General features: G+C 52.1%; 2 protein-coding genes across 2 annotated transcripts; one reads left to right on the top strand and one right to left on the bottom strand.

Annotated features, from left to right (window-relative positions):
• Positions 1 to 382: 382 nt before the first annotated feature.
• On the bottom strand, positions 383 to 7,056 carry LOC103189484 (transmembrane protein 143-like; the record flags this gene model as incomplete). Its single annotated transcript, XM_042344785.1, has 6 exons — positions 383 to 624; positions 1,252 to 1,718; positions 2,519 to 2,652; positions 3,911 to 4,096; positions 5,107 to 5,259; positions 6,880 to 7,056. Coding segments are annotated over 6 exons (1,359 nt in total), but the record flags the coding sequence as incomplete, so codon positions are not given.
• Positions 7,057 to 9,863: 2,807 nt separating this feature from the next.
• On the top strand, positions 9,864 to 14,651 carry josd2 (Josephin domain containing 2). The gene is made up of 4 exons (XM_007909901.2): positions 9,864 to 10,626; positions 11,992 to 12,117; positions 13,125 to 13,319; positions 14,315 to 14,651. The coding sequence occupies exons 1-4, from the start codon at positions 10,496 to 10,498 to the stop codon at positions 14,412 to 14,414; spliced, it is 552 nt and encodes a 183-aa protein (XP_007908092.1). The 5' UTR covers positions 9,864 to 10,495; the 3' UTR covers positions 14,415 to 14,651.
• Positions 14,652 to 17,811: the final 3,160 nt, after the last annotated feature.

Genomic DNA, 17,811 nt, shown 5'->3' with positions numbered 1-17,811 from the left:
CTTGCCCCAATATCCAGTTAATCCAGAACTCCGCGCCCCCCGCCCCACCCGCCGCCCCCCCACCCCACCCCATCACCCACCCGCAGGTTTTGCCCCACCCGGGTCCTCTCGCTCGTGAGGCGAGCGCTCTAACCACTGAGCTACAGGTCCACAGGGACACCGGATGGATTGAAGATTTTAATATGGAAATCCAGGGTTCTCTCTCGTGCACTCCCTGACTCCCCTCCACCCTTCTACTCCCCCCTCCCTGCCTACTCCCCCTCTTCCCCGACTCTCACTCCTACCTACTCCTCCCCCTAATCCCCTTCTCCCTCGCTCCCCTTCCCCCCTTACCCCCTATCTCTCCCCCCCCACCCCCGCCCACTTCCCTTGTCCTTCACCTCTACTCGCCTGCACCCCCTACTCCTCCCTCTGATCCCCTATTCCCCTTTCCCCCTACTCCCCCGCCGCCTACCTCCCCTTCCCCCCGACCCCCCACGGGCGCCTTCTTTAATTCCCCTCGGAGGTGGGTGAGGTTGGCTAAGGCACGGTGGGCATTGAAGTGAACTTTGACCCCCGATTTCTGATGGAGCCAAGATGACACCTCTTCCTCGAGCTGCTGCTGGATCGCACGGTGAAAGTGATCTGCGGCGAGGAGACGGAGGGCATCAGTCACTCGCTCTCACCCCTCTCTTCCCTCCCCGCTCCCTCTTACCCCTCCCCCCCCCCCCCCCCCCCGATTCCCTTTGCCGTGTATTCTGCAAAGCGCTCTGAGACCTAATAATAATAATAATATTCCTCGCATTTGATAAAGCGCTTTTTCACGTCTTCTCGACGTCTCAAAGCGCTTCACGGAATAGACTGTAAAGTGAATTGACTGTATATTTGTGGGCGAACGCGGCAGCCAATTGCGCACAACGATGTCCCGCAATCAGTCGTGGATTGAAAATGACCAATTTATTATTGTTTTTGGTTTTGAAGGGATTATTATTAGGCTCTGTGTGGAGTAAGGAAACTTGCCCAAGGTTTGGCCCTCTGCCTGGAATTGAACTCAGGTCTCTCACTTGCAAAGCGAGTGCTCTAACCGCTGAGCTACAGGACTCCACGATTATATTAATGTTAGATTACATTAGGACTCCGATACTGCGCGATATCAAATGCAAGGATTATTATAGTTATCATATTAAGCGTGTGTGTGTGTGTGTGTGTAGTGGAGGGGGTGGGGGGTGTGGAGAAGGTCCGAGAGCATGAGGGAGCGGCGATGAGGCTGACCTGGGCTCTTCTCCCCCTGGCGGAGGGGCTTACGGAGGAAGGTCTGGGCCAAGATGAGCTCCTTGAATTGCTCCTCGCAGGCTCGGTCACTCAGGGCCACCAGTAGGTCCCGGTTGTTGGAGGTGCTCTTGTAGTAGAGGATGTGGGTGAGCTGCAGGGTCAAGCCAGCCCGCTTCTCAGTGAAGGCCTTCCACCAGCGGAAACCCATGACCACCAGGAGGAGGAGGAGGATGTGGGGGAGCTCGAGTTTGAAGTCCATGAGGAGCACAGTCCCCACGTTGATGAAGAGCATGATTCCACCTCCCACCAGCATGAGGTTCAGGAGCGTCGCGTCCACCATGGAGAATCGGGGTCTGACGCTGGGCAGAGTCTGCTCCAAGGCCTCCAGAGGCAACTCCTTGAAGCACTTGAGGACCATGTGGCTCTCCTTCAGACGTGCGATCATCACCACACGCTTGAAATACAGCCTGAGAGACAGAGAGAGAGAGAGAGAGAGTGAGAGGGGGGATCAAAACACGCCAAGCTAGAAATATAGTCATCATTTTTGTCCACAAAATACACAATTGCTTTGCAGTATGTTCCGTGAAGCGCTTTGAGATGTCTCAATGATCCCCACCCCTCCCCCGGCTCGGGCCCGGGATCCTAAACTGTAACGCGCTCTTTGAGACGCCGTCCGGCGTAGAGAGGGCGCTGCGTAAATCCAAGTTGTTGGTGTCGTCGTATCAAATCCAAAGGTTGTTAGGATCAACGGAATCCTTGCGATCGATAGTAGTGCCTCATCGCAATAATAATAATAATAATCCTTGCATTTGATATAGCGCTTTTCACGTCGGGAGGACGTCCCAAAGCGCTTCACAGTTGTCAAGATATCTCAAAAGTGCTTCACACGATATGCCTTAAGGTGCAGTGACTGTATTTTGCGTGACGGAACACAGCAGACAAATGTGCCCAGAGTTTTCCACACGCAGTCGTGGATTGAGTGACTCAGAAAGTGGTCCGCAGTCTGCTAACGATTGGGTTCCTGCTTAACGCCAGGGAAACGAGAGGCTTGTGGAGTAAGGAGACTTGCCAACGGCTTTGCCCGCCCGGGAATTGAACCGGGTCGCATTGCTTGCGAGGCGAGTGCTCTAACCACTGAATTACCGGGGTCCATAACCAACAGGGAGAGACGACCTGAAAATTAAGGCTTCCCATTATCTTGGCCTCAACTCACACACACACACACACACACACACGTATCTGTACACCGACTCGAGCAACGTCTTACCACTTGCGTTCAGCCTCTTTTCTCCTGAAAAAGAATTCGGTGGTCTCAGGAGTCAGGAGCAAAGGAAGAATATCGAAGCGCTTTCCCAGGACCCAAAACCGGACGTATTCATAGTGCTTCAGGTCTACCTTGACCTGAGACAAAAACAGCAACACGCGCTAAAATTAGACAGCGACCTTCACACCAGATGGACCTCGCAATGCACTTCACCGCAACTCAGGTGTATAATAATAATAATAATAATAAACCTTGAATTTGATATAGCACCTTATCGCATCGTTGAGAGTCTCAACGCGCTTCACGGAGTATACCGTAAAGGGTAGTGGCTGTATTTTGTGGGCAAAACGCGGCAGCCCATTGGGTACGGCAGCGTCCCACAAACAGTCAACAACAACAACAACATGATTGCATTTATAGAGTGCCTTTCAGGTCGGGAGGACGTCTCAAGGCGCTGGACAGTTGGGTCGGGACCTGAGCAGTGGGGGAAATGGTCAGGGAGGAAGGGAGCGAGGAGGGGGTAGAGAGTCGAGAGGGGAGCTGAAGGCACGCGTGGATTGAGTGGCCAAATTATTATTTTATTTATGTTGTTTGTAAGGGATTATTACTGGAAAGTGATCCTCCAATTGACTAACAACCATAATAACTATAAACACATAAACTCTATAAATATATATGTAAATGCACAAGCTATTTATAGAACAACAACTGCGTCCCTTGTGTAGAGAGGTTGACAGTGGGGGAGCCGGGTGGGGGGGGGGGGGGGGATGGTGGGAGGGAGGTGACCGAAGGCAAGATCGAAGAGGACAACAACAACAACAAGAAGATTCCATTTAGAGAGCGCCTTTCACGTCGGGAGGACGTCCCAAGGCGCTGTACGGTTGGGTCAGGACCCGAGCCTTGGGGGGAAATAGTCAGGGTGAGGGGAGGGGAGGGAAGGGAGGGAGCGAGGAGGGGGTAGAGAGTCGAGAGCGGAGCTGAAGGCTGAAGGTCAAAGAGAAAGGTCCTGAGACCGGCCTTGAAGGAGGAAAGGGAGGAAGCGGTGAAGGCACTGGGGATGGAGTTCCAGAGCCTCGGGGCTGAGAGGCTGAAGGCTCGGCCACCGATGGTAGGGCGGTTGGGGCGGGGGATGTGGAGCAGACCGGAGCCAGAGGAACGGAGGGTACGGGCAGGTAGGTAGGGGGATAGTAGGTCGGAGAGGTAGGAGGGAGCGAGGCCGTGAATGGCCTTGTAGGTGAGGATGAGGACCTTGAACTCAAGACGGTCTTCAGGCGCAACCTGAAGATGAGGAAGGAGGGGAGGAGGCAACGCAAGGAAGAGGGAGAGTGTTCCAGAGTTTCGGGGAGTAGTGGCTGCTTTTCACGCAGGAACAGATGTCTCAAAGCGCTTGACTACCTGGGTGTTCTTCGGCTGGGACAGGATGCTGGCGACTGTCTCCTGGGGAAGCAGAGTGAAGTTTCCCTGCTCCAACATGTTACTCAGCGTCTGAAGCAATCTCCACTCCCGGTCCTGACGATCCCCCTCACTCACTGTCTCCTCCGGGAACGAGTCTTTGTCCGGGTTAATGGGCTCGTAAACCGTCTGTAAACCATGACCAGAGAGAGAGAGAGAGAGAGAGAGAAACAGAGGAAGAGTGACAGAGGAGTGACCGAGAGAGAAACGGTAACTGCGAGAGAGTGAAGGACAATGAGAGAGAGTGACTGACATAGAGGTTGAGAGAAAGAGTGAGAGAGAGAGAGAGAGAGAGTGACTGACCTAGAGGCTGAGAGAGAAAGAGTGACAGAGAGAGTGTGACTGAGATAGAGATTGAGAGAGAAAGAGCGACAGAGAGAAAGAGTGACTGAGAAAGACAGAGAGAGAGAGAGAGAGAGAGAGGCAGACTGAGGGAGTGACTGGGAAAGAGTGACCAGTGAACGGCAAAGTGAGAGAAAGAGTGACAGAAGAGTGACGGAGAGAGTGAAGGACAATGAGAGAGTGACTGAGACAGCGGCTGAGAGAGAAAGAGTGACAGAGAGAGAGAGAGAGAGAGAGAGAGAGTGAGAGAGAGAGAAAGAGAGAGTGACTGAGAATGAAAGAGAGAGCGAGACAGAGTGACTGGGAGAGAAGGGTCAGTCAGGGTCCACAACAACAACAAATTACATTTTCGTCACACCTTTCGCGTCGGGAGAACGTCTGAAGGTACTGGAGAGAGAAAGGTTAGAGGTAGGAGGGCGACCGAAGGCACGGTCGAAGGGAAGGGTCTTGAGATCGACCTTTTTTTTTTATTCTTCACCGAATCGAGACGTGTTCACAGTCACTACACTGAGGCTCACACTCTACAATCCCTTGTTCTCTGCCACACACACATTCTAACTCTCATGCTCTCTGTCTGTTACATACCGACTCTCTCTCTCTCTCTCTCTCTGCGATTCTCTCACTCCTGTTTTTCACTCTCCCTTTCTCTCTGACCCTCACACGTTCTCTCTCCGACTCTCTCTGACCCTCACGCACGTACTCTCCCTCACGCACGTCGTGTCTCTCACCCACACCCGTACGCACCGCCCGACAAACGCACGCCCACACGCGCACTCTCGCGCACACCTTCTCTGTACCTTCAGATCGTCCAGTTCGCTGTGATATTGCTTCAGAAGCAGAGGTTCCGTCTCCTTCACGAAGTTCAGGAGTTGGTTCCGATCCCAGTGCGGATTCAACGGCATGTCCTGAGCCAGAGAGACAGAGAGAGAGAGAGAGAGTGACTCGGAGAGAGAGTGCGTGCATGTGTGAGACAGAGAGAGTGACTGCGTGAGAGATAGAGTGACAGAGACAGTGACTGGGAGAGTGACTGACAGAGAGTGATTGAGAGTGTGACAGAGAGAATATAATAATCATAATAATAATAATCCTTGCATTTGATATAGCGCTTTTCACGTCGGGAGAGGACGTCCCAAAGCGCTTCACAGAACACACTGTAAAGTGAATTGACTGTATATTTGTGGGCGAACGCGGCAGCCAATGGCGCACAGCAATGTCCCACAGACAGTCGTGGATTGAAAATGACCAATTTATTATTGTTTTTGGTTTTGGAGGGTTTATTATTAGGCTCTGTGTGGAGTAAGGAAACTTGCCCGAGGTTTGGCCCTCTGCCTGGAATTGAACTCAGGCCTCTCACTTGCAAAGCGAGTGCTCTAACCACTGAGCTACAGGACTGAGAGATGGAGACAGAATGGCTGACAGAGAGCGAGTAACTCAGCGAGATTGTGACAGAGAGAGACAGAGCGAGAGAGTGACAGAGAGAAAGAGAGCGACTGACAGACAGCGAGAGGGATTTAGAGAGAGAGACACCATGGAGGGAGTGACTGAGATGGAACGACAGATAGAATGAGAGCGACAGAGAGAGAGAGAGAGAGAGAGAGAGACAGAGAGAGAGAGTTGGAGAGGAAAGGACGAGAGTCAAAGAGAGTGGGAGAGTCGGAGAGTAAGTGTGAGGTGATCACAAATGTGAGGGTCTGTGTGTGAGCCACAATAATAACATTTCTTGCATTTGATATAGCGCCTTTCACGTCGTTGAGATGCCTCGAAGCGCTTCACAGGATATACTGGAAAGCGGATTGACTGTGTACGTATTGTGAGCCAAACACGGCGGCCAATTGCACACAGCGGTTTCCCCCCAACAGTTGGGTGACCAAATTATTATTATTTCTTTTTTTTTTATTTTGGAGGGGTGAAAAGCCACCACATCGTTTTTTCTCTCTGGAAGGGATTATCACCCCAGAAAGTGATGCCCCAATCGACTGGCAGCTGGGTCTCTGTTTACTAGTTACTGCTGCGTAAACCATTGGCCTTCAGCCACTCTGCCCCCAACCTCTGGAACTCCATCCCCCAATCACTCCGCCTCGCCCCCCCCTTCCTTAGCCCTCCTTCAAGTCCCGCCTCAAAACCTTCCTCTTCGACCATCCATCAGTCGCCCCCCACCCCCTTCCCCTCCCTTCTCCGCCCTGACCCCAGCCCGGGTCTGAAATGCTACACACCGTCCAGCGCCTTGGGACGTCCTCCCAACGTGAAAGGTGCTCCACAAATGTAATCTTGTTGTCGGCGTAAACAGAGGTGGGTGGGATGAACAAACTTGCCTGAGGTTTTGCCCTGCCCGGGAATCGAACCCGGGTCCTCTCGCTTGCCAGCCGAGTGCATTCACCATTATGCCACAGGACTTAGTGCGAGGGAGCGTGGGCGTGGGTGGGCGTGCAAGCGACTGACTGTAAGCCCGAGTTTGGGAGTTGCGCGTGCGGGCAGTGAGAGCGTGCAAGCGTTACGATCGCGTGAATGCACAAGTGTGTGCGAGAGAGCACGGAGAGGGAGTTTGAGCTGGTGTGTGAGTGTGGGGTTACCTGCAGCACCATTGACAGGAGCCTCAGTCGAGAGAAAGGGATGAAGCATTCCTTGTATTCCTTGACCCATGTCTTAAAGCTGTGATCTTCACTCTGTCCATGTCCCTCGCTCTGTGTCTGGTGATCACTCTGTCCTTGTCCCTTGCTCTGTGCTGGTCCCCGTCCCTCGCTCTGTCTCTCTCCCTGTCCCTCGCTCTGTCTCTCTCCCTGTCCCTCGCTCTGTCTCTCTCCACGTCCCCGCTCTTTCTCCGCTTTCCTGGACCTGGAGCTCTGAACCTTCCTGCTCAGAGCACCCAGAGCCCGGAGCTCCCTCCTGCCGAGAGCGGCCTGAAGCATCCTGCAACAGTGGGGAGACAGAAAGAGACAGAGATAGATAGAGAGAGAGAGAGAGAGGCAACGCAAGAGAGACACAGGCATAGAGAGAGACAACAGGAGAGGGAGAGAATAATAATACTTATAATAATCATAATAATCCTTGCATTTGATATAGCGCTTTTCACGTCGGGAAGACGTCCCAAAGCGCTTCACAGAACACACTGTAAAGTGAATTGACTGTATATTTGTGGGCGAACGCGACAGCCGATGGCGCACAGCAATGTCCCACAAACAGCCGTAGATTGAAAATGACCAATTTATTATTGTTTTTGGTTTTGGAGGGATTATTATTAGGCTCTGTGTGGAGTAAGGAAACTTGCCCGAGGTTTGGCCCTCTGCCTGGAATTGAACTCAGGTCTCTCGCTCGCAAAGCGAGTGCTCTAACCACTGAGCCACAGGACTCCTTAAACTCCTTGTTATAAAATAATAATAATAATCCTCATCACTTCTTTGAAACGTCCCAAAGCGCTTCACAGAATAGACTGCAAAGTGAATTGACTGTACATTTTGTGGGCGAAACGCAGCAGCCGATGGCGCACATCAGCGTCGGGGATTGAGTGAACCAAATTATTACTTTTTTGGAGGGATTATTACCCCTGGAAAGTGGGATCCGCCAGTCAACAACAACAACAACAACAACAGTCGGCTAACAACCGGGTTCCTGGTTACTGCCGGGTAAACGGAGGCGCGTGGGGAGCAACGACACTTCTCCACGGTGTCTCCCTGCCCGGGAAGTGAACCCGGATCCTCTCACTTGCGAGGCGAGCGCACGAGTGGAACGCCGGAGAGGGAGGGACAAAATGGCGATGGTGGCGCTGATTGTTGTTGTTGTTGTTGTTGTTACTGATTGTTGTTGTTGTTACTGATTGTTGTTGTTGTTACTGATTGTTGTTGTTGTTACTGATTGTTGTTGTTGTTGTTACTGATTGTTGTTGTTACTGATTGTTGTTGTTACTGATTGTTGTTGTTGTTGTTGTTACTGATTGTTGTTGTTGTTGTTGTTACTGATTGTTGTTGTTGTTGTTGTTACTGATTGTTGTTGTTGTTACTGATTGTTGTTGTTGTTACTGATTGTTGTTGTTGTTGTTACTGATTTTTGTTGTTACTGATTGTTGTTGTTGTTGTTACTGATTGTTGTTGTTGTTGTTACTGATTGTTGTTGTTGTTGTTACTGATTGTTGTTGTTGTTGTTACTGATTGTTTTTGTTGTTGTTACTGATTGTTGTTGTTGTTGTTACTGATTGTTGTTACTGATTGTTGTTGTTGTTGTTGTTACTGATTGTTGTTGTTGTTGTTACTGATTGTTGTTGTTGTTACTGATTGTTGTTGTTGTTACTGATTGTTGTTGTTGTTGTTACTGATTGTTGTAGTTGTTGTTACTGATTGTTGTTGTTGTTACTGATTGTTGTTGTTGTTGTTACTGGTTGTTGTTGTTACTGATTGTTGTTGTTGTTACTGATTGTTGTTGTTGTTGTTACTGATTGTTGTTGTTGTTACTGATTGTTGTTGTTACTGATTGTTGTTGTTGTTGTTGTTACTGATTGTTGTTGTTGTTACTGATTGTTGTTGTTACTGATTGTTGTTGTTGTTGTTACTGATTGTTGTTGTTGTTACTGATTGTTGTTGTTGTTACTGATATTGTCGTTGTTGTTGTTGTTACTGATATTGTCGTTGTTGTTGTTGTTACTGATTGTTGTTGTTGTTACTGATTGTTGTTGTTACTGATTGTTGTTGTTGTTGTTGTTACTGATTGTTGTTGTTGTTGCTGCTGCTCAGGCTCTGCCCCTTTAAATGATTGTGACGTCAGCGCGTTGCGTCGGGGGGGCGGAGGGAGAGACGCGGCGCGTGGGTGACGCGGCGGAGGCGACGCGCTGACGTAACATCCGGAAGCAGAAACTCACGGAGAAGGAGCCGCCGCCGCCGCCGCCGCCGGGAGCGGAAATGAAACAAAATTGTAGAAAAATAATGAACGCCCCGCGGGCCCCGCCCCCCACAGGCCGCCCGTGACCCCGACATTGTGACCCGCCACGGCGGAAGTCAGGCCTTGAAGGGTTTTACCGGAAGTCAGGCCCGAGGCCGGATGTGTGTCCTTGTACTGGCTACAGGAAGTCGAGGCGTGGCTACAGGAAGTCGAGGCGTGGCTACAGGAAGTCGAGGCGTGGCTACAGGAAGTCGAGGCCTGGCTGCAGGAAGTCGAGGCTTGGCTACAGGAAGTCGAAGCCTGGCTACAGGAAGTTGAGGCTTGGCTACAGGAAGTCGAGGCTTGGCTACAGGAAGTCTAGGCTTGACTACAGGAAGTCGAGGCTTGGCTACAGGAAGTCGAGGCCTGGCTACAGGAAGTCGAGGCTTGGCTGCAGGAAGTCGAGGCTTGGCTACAGGAAGTCTAGGCTTGACTACAGGAAGTCGAGGCTTGGCTACAGGAAGTCGAGGCCTGGCTACAGGAAGTCGAGGCCTGGCTACAGGAAGTCGAGGCTTGGCTACAGGAAGTCGAGGTCTGGCTGCAGGAAGTCGAGGCGTGGCTACAGGAAGTCTAGGCTTGGCTACAGGAAGTCGAGGCTTGGCTGCAGGAAGTCGAGGCGTGGCTACAGGAAGTCGAGGCCTGGCTACAGGAAGTCGAGGCTTGGCTGCAGGAAGTCGAGGCGTGGCTACAGGAAGTCGAGGCCTGGCTACAGGAAGTCGAGGCCTGGCTACAGGAAGTCGAGGCTTGGCTACAGGAAGTCGAGGCGTGGCTACAGGAAGTCGAGGCCTGGCTGCAGGAAGTCGAGGCCTGGCTACAGGAAGTCGAGGCCTGGCTACAGGAAGTCGAGGCTTGGCTACAGGAAGTCGAGGCCTGGCTGCAGGAAGTCGAGGCGTGGCTACAGGAAGTCTAGGCTTGGCTACAGGAAGTCGAGGCTTGGCTACAGGAAGTCGAGGCCTGGCTACAGGAAGTCGAGGCTTGGCTGCAGGAAGTCGAGGCGTGGCTACAGGAAGTCGAGGCCTGGCTACAGGAAGTCGAGGCCTGGCTACAGGAAGTCGAGGCTTGGCTACAGGAAGTCGAGGCGTGGCTACAGGAAGTCGAGGCCTGGCTACAGGAAGTCGAGGCCTGGCTACAGGAAGTCGAGGCCTGGAGTACTTGTGTTGGGACCACAGACCGGGCTTGTTGCCCTGGTGACCAGACTCACTGCCGGAGCCGGACACAGGGAATTGCGGCCAAACCCGGGACAGGACGTCAAGCGTTGTGCGCGCGAGTGGCAATAGGACCATGTGTGAGCCGGACGGGCAGGGCCTGTACCATGAGAAGCAGCGGCTGGAGCTGTGTGCCGTCCACGCCCTGAACAACCTACTGCAGTGCCGGGCGTTCGGCAAAGAAGATCTGGACGAGATATGCGGCCGGTGTGTGGAGCCAGGCCCAGTCTGAGCGCGTGTGCACCACCCAGGCCTGGGGGGTGGGGGGGGGGGGGGGGGCACTGGCCAGGGGAGTCGGTACAACAACAACAACAAGATTTCATTTATAGAGTGCCTTTCATGTCGGGAGGCGCTGGACAGTTGGGTCGGGACCCGAGCAGTGGGGGGGAAATGGTCAGGGTGAGGGGAGGGAAGGGAGGGAGGGAGCGAGGAGAGGGTAGAGAGGCGAGAGGGGGTGGGGGATGCTGACACGTCCTGACATGTGTCAGCACTGCCCAGAGGTAACGCTCTTGCCTCTGGGTCAGGAGGCGGTGAAGGTTTTGGGGTGTGTGACCCCTCTTCGGGCCTTGGAATCACGTCATCTAAGCTGACGCTGGGTGGGGTGGGGGGTGAGTGGGGTGGTGGAGGGTGGGGGTCGGTGTTGCATTGTCGGAGGTGCTATCTTTCAGATGAGATGTTACACCGAGGTGGACGTCCCAGGCCGCTATTGGGAAAGAGAAGGGAGTTTCTCTCTCTCAGTGTCCTGGCCAACACTCCCCCAGATCAAATTGCTCACTCACTCACTTGTGGGGCACTGCTGAGAGCAGAATTTGCTGCCGTGTTTCTTCCACAACGTACACGGTCACTGTACTCTCCAGTGTACCCCGTGAAGCTCTTTGAGACGTCCCCGATGATGTGATAAGGCGCCGTATCAGATGCAAGGATTGTTAATTACTGTTGTTGTCCTGATTATAACACACAGGGGAGTGCAGGGGAGTCTGGCTGTGCGTACGCAAGAGGAGATCGTCCGGGTGGTTTAGTGGAGCAAGAAAAACAACAACAAGATTCCATTTATAAAGCGCCTTTCACATCAGGAGGACGTCCCAAGGCGCTGCACAGTTGGGTCATGACCCGAGCAGGGGGGATATGGTCAGGGTGAGGGGAGGGGAGGGAGCGAGGAGGGGGGAAATGGTCAGGGTGAGGGGAGGGATGGGAGGGAGCGAGAAGGGGGAAGAGAGTCGAGAGGGGAGCTGAAGGCACGGTCAAAGAGAAAGGTTTTGAGACCGGCCTTGAAGGAGGAAAGGGAGGAAGCGGCGAAGGCACTGGGGGATAGAGTTCCAGAGCCTCGGGGCTGAGAGGCTGAAGGCCCGACCACCAATGGTAGGGCGATTGGGGCGGGGGACGTGGAGCAGACCGGAGCCGGAGGAGCGGAGGGTACGGGCAGGTAGGTAGGAGCAGGGTGTGTCCCTCTGGGGAGAAAGAGTGAGTGAGCCCACCGTATCGGTGAAACCTGTGGGGGATTCTCGCAGGTTTCCTTGTGGGCCAGACTCCCCACCCAATAAATGAATCCATCTCTTACCCTTGTCTCCACAGTTTGTCGCCTGGCACCGTGCTGAACCCTCACCGCAGTCTCCTCGGGACTGGCAACTACGATGTCAACATTCTCATGGCCGCCCTCGTATCTCAGGGGCTCGCTCCCATTTGGTGGGACAAACGCAGGTCTGTCACTTCCTTGCCTTTAATCAGCCCCCTCCCCCATCCTCACCTTGTCTCCCAGCTACCCACCCCCAGCTCCGATTCTCTCCGCCACCCCACAAACACGTTCCCTTCACGATCATTGACTTCGTTCACTTATGAGGAGAGGCTGGAGAAGCTGGGATTATTCTCCTTGGGGCAGAGAAGATTAAGAGGAGACTTAATCAAAGTTTTCCAAATTATGAGGAGATTCGATAGGGTGAACAAGGAGAAACTGTTTCCCCTGGCGGGTGGACCCAAGGGCATTGATTTAAAAAGTTTGTTAAAAGAAACAGGAGGTGAGGAGAATTGTTTTTCACACAGCGAGTTGTTTGGATCTGGAATGTATTGCCTGATGGAAGTGGTGGAAGCCGATTCAATAACAACTTTTAGTCGAGAAGTAGATAATTATTTGGGGAGAGAGAGAGAGCAGGGGGAGTGGGATTGATTGGCGTAGCTCTTCTAAAAAAGCCGGCACAGATACAATGGGCCGAATGGCCTCCTTCTGTGCTGTATAATTTCATGGTTCTATGAAATCCCTCCCTGTTCTCTTTCTTCCTTTCCCAGGCTCTGCCTCGCCTCTCTATCACCCTCTGCCCTGTCAATCGCTTTTCCAGTCTCCTGGTTGTCCCTTTTCTCCCTCTGTCCGTCATCAATTGACAATATTCCGGCCACTGAACACCCCGTTCTCTGAAATTCTCTGTCGAGGACCCATTGACCCGTGGTCTCTCTCCACCTTTAAATCTCATTTAAGACAAACTTCTGTCTGCAGGAATGCCTTTATCATCACCACCACCAAATTTCCCTTCTTTCCCCATCGTCTCTGAAGTTTTGGGACGTCCTCCAGACATGAAAGATTTTGTCCAAATGTAATTTGATGTTGTTGTTGTTGAAGCTGTTGCAATCTCTTAAACACGAATCATTGTGAAGCTCTCCAAGATGTCTGTCCTGAGCGAAAGTCTCTGATTAAGTCTCTCTGTCTCCCGCCGCAGGTCTCTGGATGCTCTGGTGCTCTCCCAGGTGTATGGATTCATTCTGAACATCCCATCCAATGTGACTCTGGCCTTCGTGACCCTGCCCATACGCAGGAGACACTGGATTGCAGTCAGGGAGGTGAACGGTCACTACTATAACCTGGACTCAAAGCTCAAATCCCCAGCACGGATCGGAGGCAGTGAGGAGCTGAGGTGAGAGATAGCGTAAAGCTGCCACTGCACTATCCATCCACACTCTCAGGTCAGCGTTAGAGACGGACCAAAGCTGCCTCTACACTGTGCGTCCACACTCCCAGATAAGGGTTAGAGACAGAGTAAAGCTCCCTCTACACTCCGACCAGCGCTCTTGGGTCAGGCACCATTGTAACCACTGGGAATGCTGCATGCTTTTAGCTGGTTAAACTCCCGACACGCATTTTTGTTTTGCCCCAAACTTGGGCTCTCACCAACCTGCGCCCTATACTTTCCTGGATAAGACGGGCAGGGCACATCCCTCTGTCCGGGGTTAGAGAGTACACATTCAAGTGTGGTCCAAGTGATGGGTTTCCATTTGGGTCAGACATCTGTCTGAGCTAAAGGGTAATAAGAATAATCATGCATTTTACATAGTGCATTATTACAATAAAAATAATAATCCTTGCATTTGATATAGCGCCTTATCATATCTTCGCTTCACAGAATATAGAAGTGAATTGACTGTATGTCTTGTGGGTGAAACATGGCAGCCAATTTCACACAGCTGTGTCTCACAAACTGTCACAAACAATTTATTTATTTGAAGCGATTATTCCCCCCAGAAAAATGATCCGCCAATCGATTAAGAACTGGGCTACTACTTACTGCTGGGTGAACAGAGGTGTGTGGAGTAAGGAAACTTGCACAACGTTTCGCCCCGCCAGGAATCAAACCCAGGTTTCACGTCATCTGGACGTCTCAAAGCGCTCACTGTAAAGTGAATTGATTGTATATTTTGGAAGGAAACACAGCATCCAATTGTGCACAGCAGCGTCTGTCCCACAAACAGCTGTGGATTGAGTGAACACATTTTCTGAGTGGAGCGATTATTACCCCCGGAAAGCCAAACCGCCAGTCGACTAACTACCGGGTTCCTACTTCCTACTTACACGCGTGGGGAGTAAGGAAACTTGCGTTAGGTATAAAGAGATATTTGTGTTTCTCTGTCACAGGGTCTTCCTGGAGGGACAGATCGCTGAGGATGTGTGTGAGCTGCTTCTGGTCGTCAAGCAGGAGGTGGAGGAGAGCAAAGCCTGGCTCAGACTGGAGTGAGGAAGGGGAGGGTGAATGGCAAGAGAGGAACAGAGAGAGAATGGTCAGGCCTGGGACTCAGCTTCTGTTGCCCCAGAGTGTCGGTGGGAGGGGGAGGGTTGTAGCTCCTTTTCTCACAGAGATTGAGGTCTGTGTGTGTGTGTGCATGTGTGAGATAGAGATATGAGACTTGAGTTATGATTGATGTGAGAGCGAGAGAGAGAGAGAGGGGGGTTGGGGGTTTGATGAATGAGAGAGAGAGAGAGAGAGTTGATGTGAGAGAGGGAGAGAAAATTGATGGATACGAAAGAGAGAAGGAGTTTTCGATGTGAGAAAGAGTTGATGAATATGAAAGAGAGGGAGTTATGGATGAGAGATGGGGTTGATGGACTTGACAGATAATAACAAGCGATACTAGATTGTTCTCAGAGACGCCATTTTCACTGAGCAGCAAATTCACGAGGAGATATGAACCAGGACCACTTCTCAGGCCGCTCAGGGAGAACAAGCCATAACTTCTCGAGTCCTTTTTCAGATCCGAACCCCCCCCTCCCTCCTCCGCAACAACCCAGTCAATCCCCGCTGCACTTTTTCCGTTGTTTCTATATCCTTCCTGTAATGGGGAAGCTCAGAACTGAACACCGTCATCTAACGATGGAGTAAGCTTATATTGCTGCTGATGCATGTTACTGATGTATGCTCTGAGACGCTACCCTGTGTGGAGGGCACCGTATAAGTGCAAGTTGTTGTTGTGCATTGTGCTTGTCTCCGCAGGGGAGGTAAGCAGGAGTTGGGGGCAGTGGGAAGTCTCCTCACACCTGAACTGGCTCATGGTGATACAACTGGCAAAGGAAGAGTTGAGTTGCAGCAACCCTCTATGTGGGCTTGGTAGTCTGGTTCTGATCCAGGCTGCTGTACAGTACTCTAGGATTGTATCCATGACCGACCACCTGCGGGAAGCATACCAGTGTGGTGTAACTGGTTAAACTGCAGCAGTTAACCCCCCCCCCACCCCCAAATACCCACTCTTGGGGGCGGGCGGGGGGGGGGGGGGGGTTCAAGCAAGCCTTGGCTCTTGCCAATTTGCACCTAATAATCTCTGGTGGGTGAGAGTGTACGCTCCACACAGGACAAACCGAGGCCACACATGTGTGGGAAATGCTCAATAGTCTGAGCAAAAACCTAGAAGCATATATCCAGAATGTGAATGAAATAAAAGCTGAAAAAAATAAACTGCTGTTGTTGGTCCTGAAGTTCCTAAGCATTAATGATGTAATAATATGTTAATAATAATCCTTGCATTTGATATAGCGCTTTTCACGTCTTCTCGACGTCTCAGAGCGCTTCGCAGAATAGACTGTAAAGTGAATTGACCGTATATTTGTGGGCGAATATTTGTAGTATATATTTGTAGTTGTCGTTGACATTACAGAGTCCTGTAGCTCAGTGGTTAGAGCTCTCACTTGCAAAGCGAGTGCTCTAACCACTGAGCTACAGGACTCTGTAATGTCAACGACAACTACAAATGACATTTACACGGCGCCATTCAGGTCAGGAGGACGTCACAAGGCCCTGAACAGTCAGGGATCTGCACCCGAGCTGGTGGTTGGGATCAGGGAGGATTGAGGGCAGGGAGAATGGGGGTAGGAGGGTGACCGAAGGCACAGTCGAAGAGGAGGGTCTTGAGACGGGACTTGAAGGAGGCAAGAGAGGGTGAGGTGGAGGGACTGTGGGCTGGAGTTCCACAGGGTGGGGCAGAGAGGTTGAACGCCCTCCTGCCAATGGTGGGGTGGGCAAGGTGGGGGACGTGAAGCAGGCTGGAGCGCGCTGAGCAGAGGGAGTGGACAGGTTGGTAACGGGTTTGGACAGCGCAGATGTAGGGAGGAGCAAGTCCGTGCCCAAATCCTTTCACTCTTTGGCACCACCCTACCCTCAGACCTCCTCACTCCCCAATCCTCCACCCGCCATCTCCGCTCGACTGGCACCGACCGGCCTCTTGCTCGCCCCATCGCACCCTCCGCCCCACACTTGAAGGTCGCGCTTTCGGCCACTATGCCCTGAAACTCCGGACCACTCTCACTCGATCCGGCCTTGTCCCATCTCCCCCATTTTTCACGTCCTGCCCGAAAACCTTCCTGTTCGATCGTGCTGACGGCCACCTCTCCCTGACCCCAGTCCACCCCCGGCTCGGAGTCAGGCTTCGCCACTATCAAGCACTTGGAGATGGTACCCTGTGTGGAGGGCGCTATATAAGTGCAAGTTATTATTGGTGGTGGTGGTGTTGTGGTGGAGGGCTTTGAAGGCGAGGACCAGGTCACTCCAATTGAGGTGCGGATACACTGAGGGATCTTTAATGTCCTGAATATACACATTAAACATATTAAATTTATCAAATCCCTCCCCTCTCCTGACCCGGGCTCGGGTCTGAAATGCTGTACACTGTCCAGCGCCTTGGGACGTCCTCCCGACGTGAGAGCTGCTTTACCAATGTAATCTTGCTGTCGTCGTTGTACACAGGCGGGATCTCGAGTCCTGGACGAGAGACAACTTTCTTCAGCTCAACGTGCTCCCCATCCCCCAGAGGATCGATTTCAAGATCCTCATCCTCACCTACAAGGCCATTCACGGCCTCGCTCCCTCCTACCTCTCCGACCTACTATCCCCCTACTTACCTGCCCGTACCCTGCATTCCTCTGGCTCCGGTCTGCTCCACATCCCCCGCCCCAACCGCCCTACCATCGGTGGCCGGGCCTTCAGCCTCTCAAGGATTTGATGGGGTTCCAGGGCTATTATAGGGGCTGAAATGCTGTACGCTGTCCAGCGCCTTGGGATGTCCTCCCGACATTTGCAAAGCACATGTAAACGTGCTTTACAAATGTAATCTTGCTGTCGTCGTTGTGCACAGGCGGGATCTCGGTTGAGCATCTCATCGGAAGGCTCGCAACTCTGAGAAGGTAACACATCTCCATCACTGTATTGGAGTAATCAGCCTGTGTCAGTTCAAGCGTCTTGGGGGGGGGGGGGGGGTTGCGCTTGAACGCACAACCTTCCACCTCAAGAGATGTCAACTGGGTCAACCCACACACAGTTCGCCTGATCACCTTCTCCACCTGTTACCCTGCCGGCTCGCAACTTTAGGTGTTGCTTTCGAGAAGTTGTTCACAGTCAAATTTCGGGAGAGCTTAAAAATGTATTTATCTTTCCGCTTCCGGAGGAGACGTTAACTATGATCATCTGTCAGGCTGCTCAGGGAGAACAAGCCACAACTTCTCGAGTCTTTTCTTCACATCCGAGACCCCCTCTCCCCTCCGCAACAACCCAGTCAATCCCCGCTGCACTTTTTCCGGCGCTTCTACACCCTTCCTGTAATGGGGAAGCTCGGAACTGGACACAGTCATCCAACCATGGAGTTGAGGGC

Source organism: Callorhinchus milii, unplaced genomic scaffold, assembly GCF_018977255.1.
Source record: "Callorhinchus milii isolate IMCB2004 unplaced genomic scaffold, IMCB_Cmil_1.0 Scaffold30, whole genome shotgun sequence".
Lineage (NCBI taxonomy): Eukaryota > Metazoa > Chordata > Chondrichthyes > Chimaeriformes > Callorhinchidae > Callorhinchus > Callorhinchus milii.
This window is presented reverse-complemented; position numbering and strand designations above follow the sequence as displayed.

Coding starts and splice junctions, on each gene's coding strand:
- josd2 (XM_007909901.2), top strand. CDS start 10,496: ATGTGTGAGCCGGACGGGCAGGGCCTGTACCATGAGAAGCAGCGGCTG. Junction 10,627..11,991: donor CTGGACGAGATATGCGGCCG/GTGTGTGGAGCC, acceptor TTGTCTCCACAG/TTTGTCGCCTGGCACCGTGC. Junction 12,118..13,124: donor ATTTGGTGGGACAAACGCAG/GTCTGTCACTTC, acceptor CTCCCGCCGCAG/GTCTCTGGATGCTCTGGTGC.